General features: G+C 45.8%; 1 protein-coding gene across 4 annotated transcripts in view; it reads right to left on the minus strand.

Annotated features, from left to right (window-relative positions):
• SEMA5B (semaphorin 5B) overlaps positions 1–13,008 on the minus strand; it is a 278,169-nt gene that overhangs the window by 116,680 nt on the left and 148,481 nt on the right. For all 4 annotated transcript variants that reach the window (XM_067299307.1, XM_067299305.1, XM_013960654.2 and 1 more), the window contains exon 4: positions 9,340–9,439. In XM_067299307.1, coding sequence (XP_067155408.1) covers positions 9,340–9,439 — 100 coding nt within the window. The remainder of the gene's footprint in view (positions 1–9,339; positions 9,440–13,008) is intronic.

A 13,008-nucleotide genomic window follows, 5' to 3' on the forward strand; every position in this document is an offset into this window, starting at 1 on the left:
AGCATTCAAGATATTTCTGAATCATTTTGATTAAGTAGCTTCCAAGTTAAGCCAGGGTCCCAGCTAGCACTTCTGGATTGTCACTGTGTTGCACAAGTACTTCCCAGTACTTTCCAGTAGAAACCAGGATGAAAATCAAATCCTCTATATTCCAGTCAATGGAGGAGAGCTATCATCAGCTGTAGCAGCACAGGGTATGTGACACAGATCTGTGCAGTCTCGATGCTGTGTATTCAGGGCCAGCTCTCGGAAGAGTCAAAACAGGCAGATGCAGTCCATGCAGGACCACAGTGTAGCTCCAGCACGTTTGGCCTATATGACTCTTCAGAAATCCAGACTGACTGCTGCTACTGTCACCGAGTAACATCACGGTTCAGGGAGCGCTAGCTGCTGCAGGAGGGAAGGCAGGAGGAAGGGGGTCATCCCTCAGAGCAGCAGCCAAGTCCCCTCTCCCATCACCTCGCAGGAGCAGCATGTCTCTGATTCCACCTCTTTAGGGGTGGCAGCTTTGCCCACACTCCTGAGAAGCCTTCAGCCAGCCGTTTTCTGGAGGGTTACAATATGTACACACTCAGGAGGATCAGGAGGGGGATTTTGTTTTTAATATTATTTGAACAAATGTTAAAAAATGGAGGCAAATTTCCATAATTCTTTGTTACGTTTTCCTCCATTTCACTAGATGAGTTTCTTTAAAACCTCGTAGAGGGAAACTGAGTCAAATTTACAAAACACTTGTGTGGGTTGGTCCCCAATCTCCTGGAGTGAGTCCACCTCTCAGGCCATCACATATTATCCCACATACCACCTCAAGTCTCTCTTGACTTGTGACTGACAGCTCTTCTCTGCCTCTCTCATCCCAGCTGGCAGAGTAACAGAGCACTTATAGCACCTTGCTGTGGCACTGAGCCACATGGAGACCTTTGATCTCCTGTTTGCACATGACTTAGTTGCGCTCTCATATGCAACCTGTAAAATTCCTGTTCTTCCAGTGCACTGAATATCACTCAAATATTCCTTGGCAGCCCCCCCGCCTGCCTACTTAGGCTGATAAACATGCTCAGCTCTGTTAGGCTTTCCTCAAACTCTGGAGGAGTTCAACATGACTTGTATGCAAATACAGATATAGTTGGCTGGCAAGCTCATGTTATTGCTGACCAATGCCTTCTCTTTTTACTCTTCTCTCTACAGGTTTTTTTTACACCTTAGCAGTGGCACAGAACAGTAGGTTTAGCACCTAAACATCTGGATATAAAGTGATACGCAAGTCACCGTGGTGAGCCCTGCCATATAAAACTGACGTAACACCAATTTAACTGGAACAAAGGAGTATTTTCAGTAGTGCAAAACGAAACTGCTCTGCAGCCCCATCCCACAATGCTGTAAAACACATGCTAGGCTGAAACCCCCAAGGTATTTGCCAACATTTCCTGACCTCATACCCCTCTCTGTAATACAATCTTTAAACTGAATTTTCCTCACGTGTTACTAAAGCAAGCGAGTCTCTCACGGGTGGCTGCTTTTGTGATAGCATATCACCAATTTTCATTTTATCTGGAGTATGAGATGCTTCTCCAGCCAGGCTGCATTAGCTGTGTAAAGATGCTTCCCATCAACCTGCGCTGCACCCAGCTTGCTTTTCAGTCAGTCCTGGCTGTGAGACCACCGGCCAGGAGAGCCGACGGCTGCTTTCCTGTCTGTCTGCTCCGGGAATGGGCAAAGCGCCCTGACTACCACCTCAGGGTTCGTCAGCAGAGAGGTGGATGGTGCTGCCTTACAGGTTGTTTGAAGGACCACCTGTTTTCTCTGCCGACAAGGAGGACAGACCTAAGCGACTGCCTGTTGCCTCAGCCTGTTCTCCAGGAGCAATACCTGGGGCGAAGCTTTCTCTCTGCTGTCTTACAGCTGCTGCTTCTTCTGTGCCTTGGCCAAGCCCAGCAACCTGCCGGTGCTGCAGTGTAGCATTTTATTTGATTTATTTTTTCTGTGCTAATTAAAATTCCCATCCTGTGCTCTGGGCAAATGTACAAATTTTACGTGAGAAAAAAATATATATACTTTGAACAAAATTTGGGCCAGGCTCCAAAGTTCCCAGAATCCCATAAGCTACAAAAACTTTCCTTCCATCCCTGCCCATACCTCTTCTCCTCCTCCTCAAGGGGTAGTCTGGGACAGCACAGACTTGGGGTGGGACAAATGCAGACTCCTACAGCCCAGCTGAAGGGAGCAAACTCCATAAGTAAGAGCCAGGCACCCCAACGAGGCTTCATCCCTCCACACCAAAGCAGGGGCTGAGCTGGCCTCATCTGGCACAGCATCAGAGAGGAGAATCTCCCTTTAAACTATCCCAGACTCAACCACAGAGGTTAAAATCTGCACTTCAGATCATACTTTTATGCCCTGGATAAGGAAACCGGGCACTCCCAATTATGGCTTTAACTAGCTGTAATGTTTAATCACGAGTTTCTCACCTTCGCCATGTTCTTTTTCATGCAGGTCAGGCAGTTTCTTTAAAAACCATTAATGGTCCTTTTAAAGTTTTTGTTAATTTCCAAGACTGATCCCCCTTTTTTTCTTACGCTGCCATGTTACCTTCCCTCCCCCTGGAATGAGGCTGCAACTTTAACGAGAGCCTTCTTTTTGTCTGATCGGAAAAATCACAGTGAGGAGGGAGGATATTTGTTTTTCTAGGTTCCTTTGCAGCACAGATTTCAGATACCTTCCTACGATCTGGATATAACCAAACACATTATCATGCTCTTTGCTTGCTCACGTCCTCATTAACACCTCAACGGGCAAGGTAATTTCCCAGTCAAACGTGACTCTGTAGGGGGTACGGTTGGCATAAGAGGGGGTGATAGCGATGCGAGCCTCCAGAACATCGCAGTAACACAGCTCACTCGCTTTGTCTCGGAGAAGTATTGAGTCAAATTCTGCAGTCTGTGAAGAACGGCATGTCTTTGCCTGCTGATAACAGGATAAGCCTGTGTACTATTTAACCCTTGGTTAGGCCCATGTGACTGTGGGCAATGTTAAATTGCTTGCAGGTTAGTCTCTCCACGGTACAAGACATGATTTTTTCAGACACGCTGAAGTCCCACCGTCCCAGTGCAAGTCTGTGGGACTCACAGACTCTCACCAGCATTTTGAAGACTTATGTCTTATGCCAGGTTGAGGGTGGGTAATTAAACTGCCAGAACCCCAAAGGTAAAGGGTCCACAGATTTTCTGTGAGTCCATACAAAATATTGCTTTGGGTATGTCCATATTAGCCAAGTAAAACAGTGCAGACACCTCTGGGGTTGTGCAAACATCAACTGTTACTTCCAAAAGCTGCAGCCTGTCTGCAGGAGCAATTGTGCCAGGTGAGCACCGCACTGTCGTTCAGATCCATAAGCTCATGTGTCTCTACATCATAGGCTGTTTCACAGGGCAGGCTTGCTCTTAATCCCTCTGGGCCTTAGATTCCCATCTTTTATGTGAAATTTATGATAGTGCTTTCCTTCTTTGCAGAAGCCCTGTGAGGATAAATCTTGGTGAGGGGCCTTGATCGTTTGGCAAGAGAAAGCGTTGTTGACTGAGTTCAGACCTGATGCTGATGCTCCAAACCTGCAATCATCTCTGACCCAAGACTTCTGCCACTGAACCAACTTCCTGCTTTGCAAAGTGTTTTTTGCCCAGGCAACATAATCTGCTAAGACTTATTCTCTTCAGAGTTCAGTGGCAATACAGATCTGGATAGGATTGAAGATGCCCAAGGGTAAGAGTGATATTTTCCAAGCAGCACAGGTTTTGTGAGTTTTACTGCACTCCTCTGGAGCTTTCTGCCAACTAGGCAGGAAAGAGCCTATGTTCAGCCAGAAATCTGCACGAAACCTGGTGTCTGACAGACTAATCTATCATACACTAGAGAGTTTCAATAAACTCAGGGTGCCAAACCTGCTGGTTGAGGATCCTAGGCTATATTTACAATCTCCCATATTTCTGCAAGCTGCAGCTTGAAGCAACTCTTTTGGGACATCACTCCTTCCATTCAGTCTTTGGTTCCTAAGCCTACGTGATACAGAGTTGTTTTACTGCTCGTATGTTCTGGAGCAAGGCCAGCCAGGAAGGGGTGTACCCACGCTGTTGTGCTCCCAATTTATCACCAAGTTGTCCTGTTCAAAGCCAAAAGTGACCCTCCCAAAATTGTTTTTCACACTCACAGCCCTCCATCCCAGAGTCAGAAGCAAAGCTTTTGGCCTGATCTATAATAAGCATTGTAAGTTCAAAGAGCATCTTCTCCCTAAATTAACCCTAACTCCTCTCTTCAGTGCCTGTCTACTTGGTATTAAGAGGTATATTCAGTACAGCTCTAAATCAGGGACAAAAATCACCCCTCCTCAAAGCATCCAGACATGCCTCACCAGCAGCTTTGTTGCTTTACATTCAACGGAGTTTGCAGAAGAAGCTGGCAGCCACAGAAGGATGTGCACTTTACTTGCCCATTGCAAGTCCCTTAATGCAGCATTTGCGCACCACCCTCTACCTCCGGGCTCTCCTCGGTGAAGCCCATTTGTTACAAGCCATGAGAAACAACCCGTCCTAGCTCCTGATGGAGCTGACAGCTCTCGTGGCAGGCAGGACAATGAATACTTCTGGTCATGACGCTTTCTGGCTGCTTTTCTACAGCGACATGTCCCCTCGCTGCGAATGGCCAATGCTCTTAGCCAGGCCTCTCACATCCGCAGCCCCAGCACGCTACTGCCCCGAGCTGACACCCCCGCTGCGTCCTTCTGGGAGAAGTCAAATGTTTCCCTTAGGGTTTCCCAGGCATGCTCTGCACAGCCATTTGTTTGGGTACCATCCTCCTGTTGTCCAAGCTGTTTCCCTTCAGCTTGCCATCGTGCCAGATCGTCACATGGTGTCTCAACCGTCCTCGTTTAAACCTTTTATGTTCTCCTCGCCAGGAAGCTCTTGTGAAGCATGCTTTTTGGCTTGACTCCAAGCAGGGCCTTTCATATCAAAATTTCTTCATTGGCCCCTGTCTCTGCCCAGTCAGTAATGAGATAGCCTCGAGGAGTAAGTCCGGGGTGCAGGGGTGGGATGTCACAAGTAGGCAGTGCACCTCCTCCACAAAACCCATCTTCCCAGACTTTGGGCACCCTGCGCACGGGGCAGCTGAGAGAGCAGGGCACTGCTTTGCAGACGTGCAGGCAAAATCACTGCCCCACGGAGAGGGAGAAGGCCAGCCGGCTTCTGCTACAGCCTGGGCAGGGGATGTGAGGAGAAGAGGGGACAAAGAGTCCCAAGGAGAACCTTGGAGAGTCGAGCCAGAACAACCTGCCAGAACGGGAACGGGAACGGGAATGGGAATGGAGCTTCCTCCAGTCCTCCCATCGCCTCCTGTGTCCCCCTGCAGCAGAAGCACCCTGCATGTCCTCCCCAGGCTCTGGCCGAGGCAGAGGGCCCATGGCCATCTGGCTGCCCCAGCAGTCTGCTGCTCCAGACAGCTACTGACAGTGTCTAAAGCTGCTCTTGAGCTACGGCAAGCAGATACTGTCCATTCAAACAGTCACGTCTTTTAAGTCACCACTTTTTAATGCAAGTCTCTTTTGCTTGCCCATCAAGTTAGGAAATTCAGCCCATCTCCTTCGTTAAACCATTTATTTTACAGCAGCTCATTCAAGCTGTTCTTCCCAGTCCATTCCCCAGCTGTATAACTGACCAAAGAGCAGCGTCCCGGGCTGCCTCGCCTCTGTTCTGGCACCAGGATCATCTCGTCTGTGGCTCTTCTGCCGTGGCAGCAAATATACAACATGTGTCTATAATTCAAAACTATTGCTCATTATGCAACACTAATCTGCAAGAAACTATCACCCACTTCCTCACCGTCACTCTTTGATTTCAGATGTTTAGGTAGTGCAAATAGACCCGCAGTTAATAAAAGCAAACTGCTCACTAAGATCGCCATAGAGCAGAGTTAAATCTGAAATCTAATAATGGGAAAAAGATTGAAAGTAAAGACGATAAGCATTCCAGATCATGCTATTAGAGAGAGACGGCAGTTTCTACACAGTCTGGGCTGCAATCAGTTTCCATTTCAGCTCCCTTACTGGCATTGGCTTGGAAGTTTTCTCAGGTCTGAAAAATTCAAGGCTTATTCTTGAAGAAAGGAAGGTTTTGCAAAAAAAAGCAGGACAGTTGGACAAAGTAGCATTGCTGATAGAAGCAAACAAAAATCCAGATTCAAGTTCCCCAAATCATCACTTTTTTTTAATGCACGGGGAGATTTATGTATCTTGGTTTTTGAGCTGTGCAGATCATATTTTCAAGTTTTTTCTCAGTAATAATGACATCTAGAAAATTGCTTTTCCTCCCATTAAACTAAGCTCAATAGTAATCACATGAGCTCAAGAGCTGAAAAAAGCAGCAAATGTTTCAAAACAATCACTCATTCACAGAAGAAAAACAGTACATTAAAATACTAACACTACATTTAAAACAAAAACAAAGCATGCAAACTATGAGTCAAAATGAAGGTTATCCATTTCTGAAATGTGTGTTTTTATACTTAATAAAATGCGGTTCACAATATGGGCAGTGTGAGATTTACAATGTCCTAAACTATTCATATCCTTACTCGCAAGTGTTTGGATTTTACAAATGATGTGACGAGCAAATACGTTGCTTAGAAACCATGGTGGGCTTTTGAAACTAATTCTTTTGTTTCTGGGATTTTGACTTGGCAGGTGTTTGGTACAGTGGAGTTATCAGACTCCTCTGGTTCGGGCTCAGGCACCACCAGTCAGTCGGGAGGGCTCTCGGATAAGGATGAAGCTTAAAACCCTGAGGCTCATGTTATCCCCGCTCCCTTTCTGCACAGCGTGCCCTCAATACCTGTTACGGTTTCAGTCACACTGTGTCCAATTCCTGAAACCAGAAACTCTCGTGAGCCCCGGGATTTTCTTTCCTTCTAGGAAGCATTTGCTACGAAGCTTTGAGACAGAGGAAACACAGGGCGAGCTAAGCTAAAGAGATGCCGCGGTGAGCTCATACTGCTTTTAAATAGAAAGAACTAGTCTGAAACAATTTATAACACAGTCATCTAAGAGAGTGATGTTAACCAGGAAATTGAGAAGTGGGAGTACTTATAAACTCCACCCTGATCCCCAACTCCTGCCACGAGCCCAGAATAGCTGGTGTTACTACTAATACAATCTGCAGTACCACATTTAAACATGGTTAACATTTAAATTTAGGTTTCATAAATTACACCCTGTGGAGATGGAGAGAGACAGCTCCTATCTCTTTGAGGTATTGTTTCATTTGCAAATTCAAGCAGATGGTGCACGAGCAACTAATGACTCAAAAATCACCCCTAAAAATAGTCCAGAAGAAGGTGTGGATTCATCAGGGCAGGAGGGAACAGAAAAGGCTTTACTTCCCGTTCCCATTTCTCTGGCATCTCCAGACGTTCAGCTCAGCACAGCGCGCGGCATGGGGCACCCGAAGGACCCACGGGGCTGCGCAGAGCCGTGGACCACGGGCTGCTCCCCATCTGCAGCCTCCTCTCCATGCACCTCTCCCCGGCCGTCGCGCAGGGGAGAAAACGGGCGGTGGGGAGGGGAAACGCTCCCCTTCTGCCCCACGCCAAGAGTGCGTCCACCCCGACAAACCACTCCGGGAGATTATGTCTCCTTTAACCGCCTCAAAAATTGCTCAGCAGAGCCATTCGGTGCTATCGAAACTTTCAGAGTCTCCCAGTCGGCTTGGTGGTATTTTACAAAAACCGACTTTTCCAAGCAAATTCTATAAATACCTGTCACCGTTTCCTCATGAAGTAATACATTGCACTGTATTGTACTTCCAGCAGGAAGCCAAATTTGCTGTCATCCCTCTGCTTATAACGATCCTGTTGCCTTGTGTCTAACCGCACTAGTACAAACTCGTGCGGAGACAGAGGGTCCCTCCAGGATGCATCGCTGGGGTTTGAGCGGGGCCGAGGTGTGTCGGCGTTAGCAATGTCTACACGGGGGGAAATGGGCTGTGCAGCTGCATTATGTAAACCGTAAATCCCTCCGAGCGACAAGCCTGTGTTTGTAAAACGCCTAGCAGAAGGCACTATTCACGGCTGTCCCCAAAGAGATGCCATTCTGAAGCAATAAATATTAATAATCACTGGTTAAAGATTCCCACACAGGTAAAGCTGCGGCTTCAAAAAGTAAAACGTTTCTGCATGAAAAGCAGGAGCGCCTCTGGTAGTTCAAGCAGTTATGTGATGGTAAGTTTTATTATTTACTGCATAAATGCACACAGAAAATGTATATTAAATACCACTTCAGTTGTCTCTTTGGAGCCAGAAACTCCCCCTCCACTACACATCTCGCTCTCTTCTCTTGTTTATACCAGGGGTTCCTCCAGCTCTGCTTCTCACCACCCTGTCTTCTAATGCCAAATAAACTAGAAAGAACGCAGTCTCTTCCTCCATTTTCATTAATAGCGCAGACTGCTACCACAAAGTTATCTGATTCCAAATGTTATACTTAAACTGCTGTTGGTGGCTGATTTGTTGGACTATGCTTAGTCTTTTCTTTTGGGGTTGTCTTATCTGTTTATCATGCAATAAAGAATTGTTGCTGCTGGGGCCCATGATTCAACCACTCCTGACGTATATTATTTCGCTGAACCATAGTTCTTTTCGCTGTAACAAATGCAGCTCTAAATTTGTTAGAGCTTGCCTATGCTCATGCTGTGTTTGTGTTTCTAACCTTCTCTTATGGCATTTTACATAAAAATACTGTTTAAAAATAAAGGAAAATAGATGCTAATTATATACAATGGGCCAGAACAACAAAGTTGCACCAAAATGCATTAGGTGAGGATCTGGCTTTGCCAGCAGGACGAAGAGAACAGGTTGAGGAGTGAATTCTAAAGGAAGAGAGAAGAAGCCAAGCTCTTACACCTCCACAGTCTCACTACAGCTTTTAAAAGGCGTGTAGATGAACCTGGTACAGACGGAAAGTCTGTCCATGGTAAATAAACCACAAAGCCAAATTCCGTGCTGGCAGAATGATGGCGCAGAATGATTTACTATAACTCTCCTCACATTCATGCTACTGAGGGAGATGCCAGCATTCTTCTTCATTAACCAGTCATTTTGGTTGCATTTTTTTTTTAATTCTAGTAATTTTCTCTTCTTTGCAATTATACTGGGATTCTAAATCCCTCTACACAAATTATAGCTTTCTCTTTGAGAGGGAGACTGGCCACAGAAGCTGGAAACACACTCTGCTCTGAAGCCAGAACCTGAAGGTAAAGAGCTTGAGCAGCAACCCTGGTCTAATTAAAAGATTATCTTTACCTTGCTCCCACAATGAGCTGGTTCCTGTTGGCATCCAGTGCAAGCTGAGAAAAGTCATGCACACCTGGATAGGTGAAATTCGACACCCAGGGCTTCAGATCTGCAACGACAATGAAAAAGCAGAAAACAATAAAGCTGCTCTAGAAGCAGTGAGTTCACCCAGACATCCACTAATGGATTTCCTACAGAGTTATCTGTCAGAGGAAAGATAATTAATAATCTATTTAAAGGTTACTATTTATTCTCATCCTACGCACAATGTGCAAAAATTGCACATAGATGCGGGGCTGTCTCAGCAGTTATTTTCACATCCAAGATGGAGTGTCAGCATTGGCTCTGCAGACAACGGCAGCTTGCTTTTACTTCTGTTAAAACTGGGGAGCCAGGGTTAAGCAGTGTAAGGGGACTAGGTTCCCCCTATAACACCTCCGCAGCCTTGCCTTCTACACTAGGCAAAGGGAAACTGCTGTCCTCCAGAAAGGGAAAGTGGAATTAATTGATTGAAAACTGGGTTAGAGTAGAAGTGATGTGCACTCAAGAGCTGACTGCTCCAAAGACAGGTTTTACCTTCTCTTCTAGGTTTAAGGTTCTGTTCTAGGTTTCATTTTACCTGGCGCTGGGGATCCCCCTCAATTAAAGCCCTCCTTAACCAAGACAAGGGTGGCCATCACAGCATTGTGGTAGCTAAGAGATTCCAGAGGCTTGAAACTGATTCTGTCAACTAGCTTGGATCTGCCAACCTAGACACTGCAATCACACAGGTTAATGCAGAGCAATAGATTTGGCTAAGCTACACTCATGGAGACAAAGTTCTTCTTACAGAAGCTACATCTATTAACACAACATCTACGGAAAGCTCTACAGCAGGATAGTCTTGATGTAATAAAAATACACCTGTTTTAAATAAGGAAAAACTAAAACACTGCTTTTAGGGTACTCTCAGGTCTGATGCTAGGGCATACACAGAACTCCAGATTTCAATATAGTTATCAACTCTGACCTTGCACATATCACGTATCACAGAATTTCATTCTCTCACATTACACCTTTACTGCATGAAATAACCGGGGCTTGATTAATGGACACCTTTCAGAAAGCCATCCAGTTTTACTGGGAGGACTTCTCTTGGGAATTTGTTCCAATTTTTAAGTACTCTGGCTGTTAAATACACAGATAATGCCAGACATCTGAGGGAGCAAGGCACAAATGAGACCAAATCTCTGAAACATCTGAAATCCCTCTGTGACCTATGGACAAGTAACCCTGCCTCTTTCAAGAGATGGATGTTGAAGATCCGGGAGGCTCAAAGCTTTGAACATGAAGGGTATGATCTTCTGGCCTCGTGCCAACAGGATACCAATAGAGAGGGCAATGACCTGGTGACTCATAACAATAATGATGCAGCTTTGTTCAGATCAGTTCAAAAGAGCTCTGAGAAAGCATGCGCCCTTGTCATTTTATGTGCCCAGTGATAAATTGAGACCTCTCATTGAAGACAGCCAGGTTTGAACATTTTGGTCTGGGCATTAGTTCCCCCTTCCACAGGGGTGAGATGACAATGCTGACAAGGGATCTCATTGTTTACAAGGCCGTTGGCATCTTGGCATGCTTTGCAGGATTACATATGTGCAAGGGTTTAAAACCCTTGACGTAGGGATATTTGGGGGGCACTCTCAAGTCCCTTCTCCTTCCAGGGGCGGGTGAAATCTAATCAAGTCCCTGAGTTATCAAAACCTTGAGAAAACACATACTAAAGTCCCTTCAGTCCAATCTCTCCATGTTCTGCCTTCCTTCCCAAGGCAGAACCTTGCCATGGAGCTTCTGTCTCTGCTCTGGATGCCACCACGTCTCACAACCACTCCTGAGCCCCCATGACACGGGACTGACCATCAGACCTGGTCCTGCACCTTGCCTGACTCAAGGCTGTCAGGGCACCTCTGACGACAAGGCCTCCACCCCCTCAATCCCAAAACCCTGTCACTGGGAGCTGGAGGTTTCCAGCCCTTCTCAGCATTCCTGTCACACAACGTAACCACACACAACACGTGTACCTCCTCTGCTCTTCAAGGAAAAGGCATGAGTTAAGGAATAACTCAGCCAGTCTAACCTTCAAACATCTCCACCTCCTACACTCCTCTGGGACCCTTAATGATGTACTAGCACCAGGGAGGTACTGCAGTTTCACCTCTGGCATTCTTCTAACTAATGGGGCTCTGTCTTCTTTTCCTGTAGCTCTTTAGCTGCAGAGACATTTCTGAGCCAAACAGCAGAACCAGCAACAATAACACCTTTCAGGCAGGTTAGCCAGCTGACGTGCTGCAGATCTCCTGGCATTTGTGTTGGCTGACGGGGGTGGGATTAGGGGATTGCTATATAATGATGATACCTTTCAAGGATCCCGCTTTTAGGCCATAATTTCTCTTGTCATTTTACCTCCTCTCCTACCAACTTTTTCCTACTAACTAACCCACTATTAGAGTGCAGTAGCAGGAAGAATATTTCCTCATCTGCTGCTCTAAGCAAAAGCTCCTCACTTCAGAGAGGTACACTCATCAGTTCTTCCTTTTAATGGCAAGCTCTGAAAAATTACAGGTAAAAATAATTAAAAAAAATTAAAGGCAGTAGGTGGCTTGAATCTTTCCATGTTGGCTTAAATGTCAATCAAGCCCATGAAATAACAGGCAGTGTCTTGATTTCTATTACTACTGCAGGTGGTACAACTTATAAAGAAACCCTTCCCGGTTATTAAATTAAAGGCTGCAAGGCATGCATCCTCATAGCAAAATTAAGCTTTTATAGGCATGTAGTTGGAGATTATTAAACCCAGCATGGTCTCAGCTAAGAATGTCTGACCGTGAGTTGTCAGAATTAATGCCAAATGGCACATTTTCCTTCCTAACCTTCTTTCTTCCTGTTAGAGGAAAGGGATAAAGTGGAATGGAAATCAAGAAAGAGACAGGACATGGGTCTTTTTTCATCTGACACGTTCAAATCTACTGCTCTGACCACAGCATCCCCAAGGACAGGTCCAAGCTTTCATTTTAAAACAAGCTCAGTTCTGCTAGGTAAGTGCTGCCCTGGGCCTATCCTATATTAGCTCAAGTTTACACATATGGACCCAATGAACTCCAGAGTTTGCTTGTATTTGACCTTTCTCAGAAGGCTGATTTTTCCAGTGCTCTTTAATTTGGCTGGAAACCTTCAGTGCTGGGGCATGTTTACATTTGCAAAAGTATCTGTTTAAAAACAGTATGAAAAATTAAAAACCAAGGCCCTGGCTTTGCATGTCGGCAGCAGGGGCTGGAAAGCTAGGAACCGAATGGCTTAAGGGTGAAATGCTCATCAAGGGCTCCTTTGTGCTTCTCATCTCTAATCATTTCCAGGGGGTTAAAGATCCATGCTCTCACTTCCTCCACATTAGGACTAACAAACAAAAGTTTAATAGTTTCCAACCCCATCCTGTGCCAGCCATATGATTCAGAGCCGCTAAAGCTCTGAGAGTCCCTCCAAGCTCAAGGTGGTTCAGGTATCCAGCTGCAAAGAGCACAGAGCTGTGCAGGAAATGTAAGTCTGCGGACACAGCTGTGCTCACGCTTTTATGCGTGCATGAGACAAGGTGAAAAAAGGCCCTCTGCCATTTCGGAGGGTGGTCCCTGCAGCCTGCTAGCA

This window comes from Apteryx mantelli, chromosome 6 (assembly GCF_036417845.1).
Source record: "Apteryx mantelli isolate bAptMan1 chromosome 6, bAptMan1.hap1, whole genome shotgun sequence".
Lineage (NCBI taxonomy): Eukaryota > Metazoa > Chordata > Aves > Apterygiformes > Apterygidae > Apteryx > Apteryx mantelli.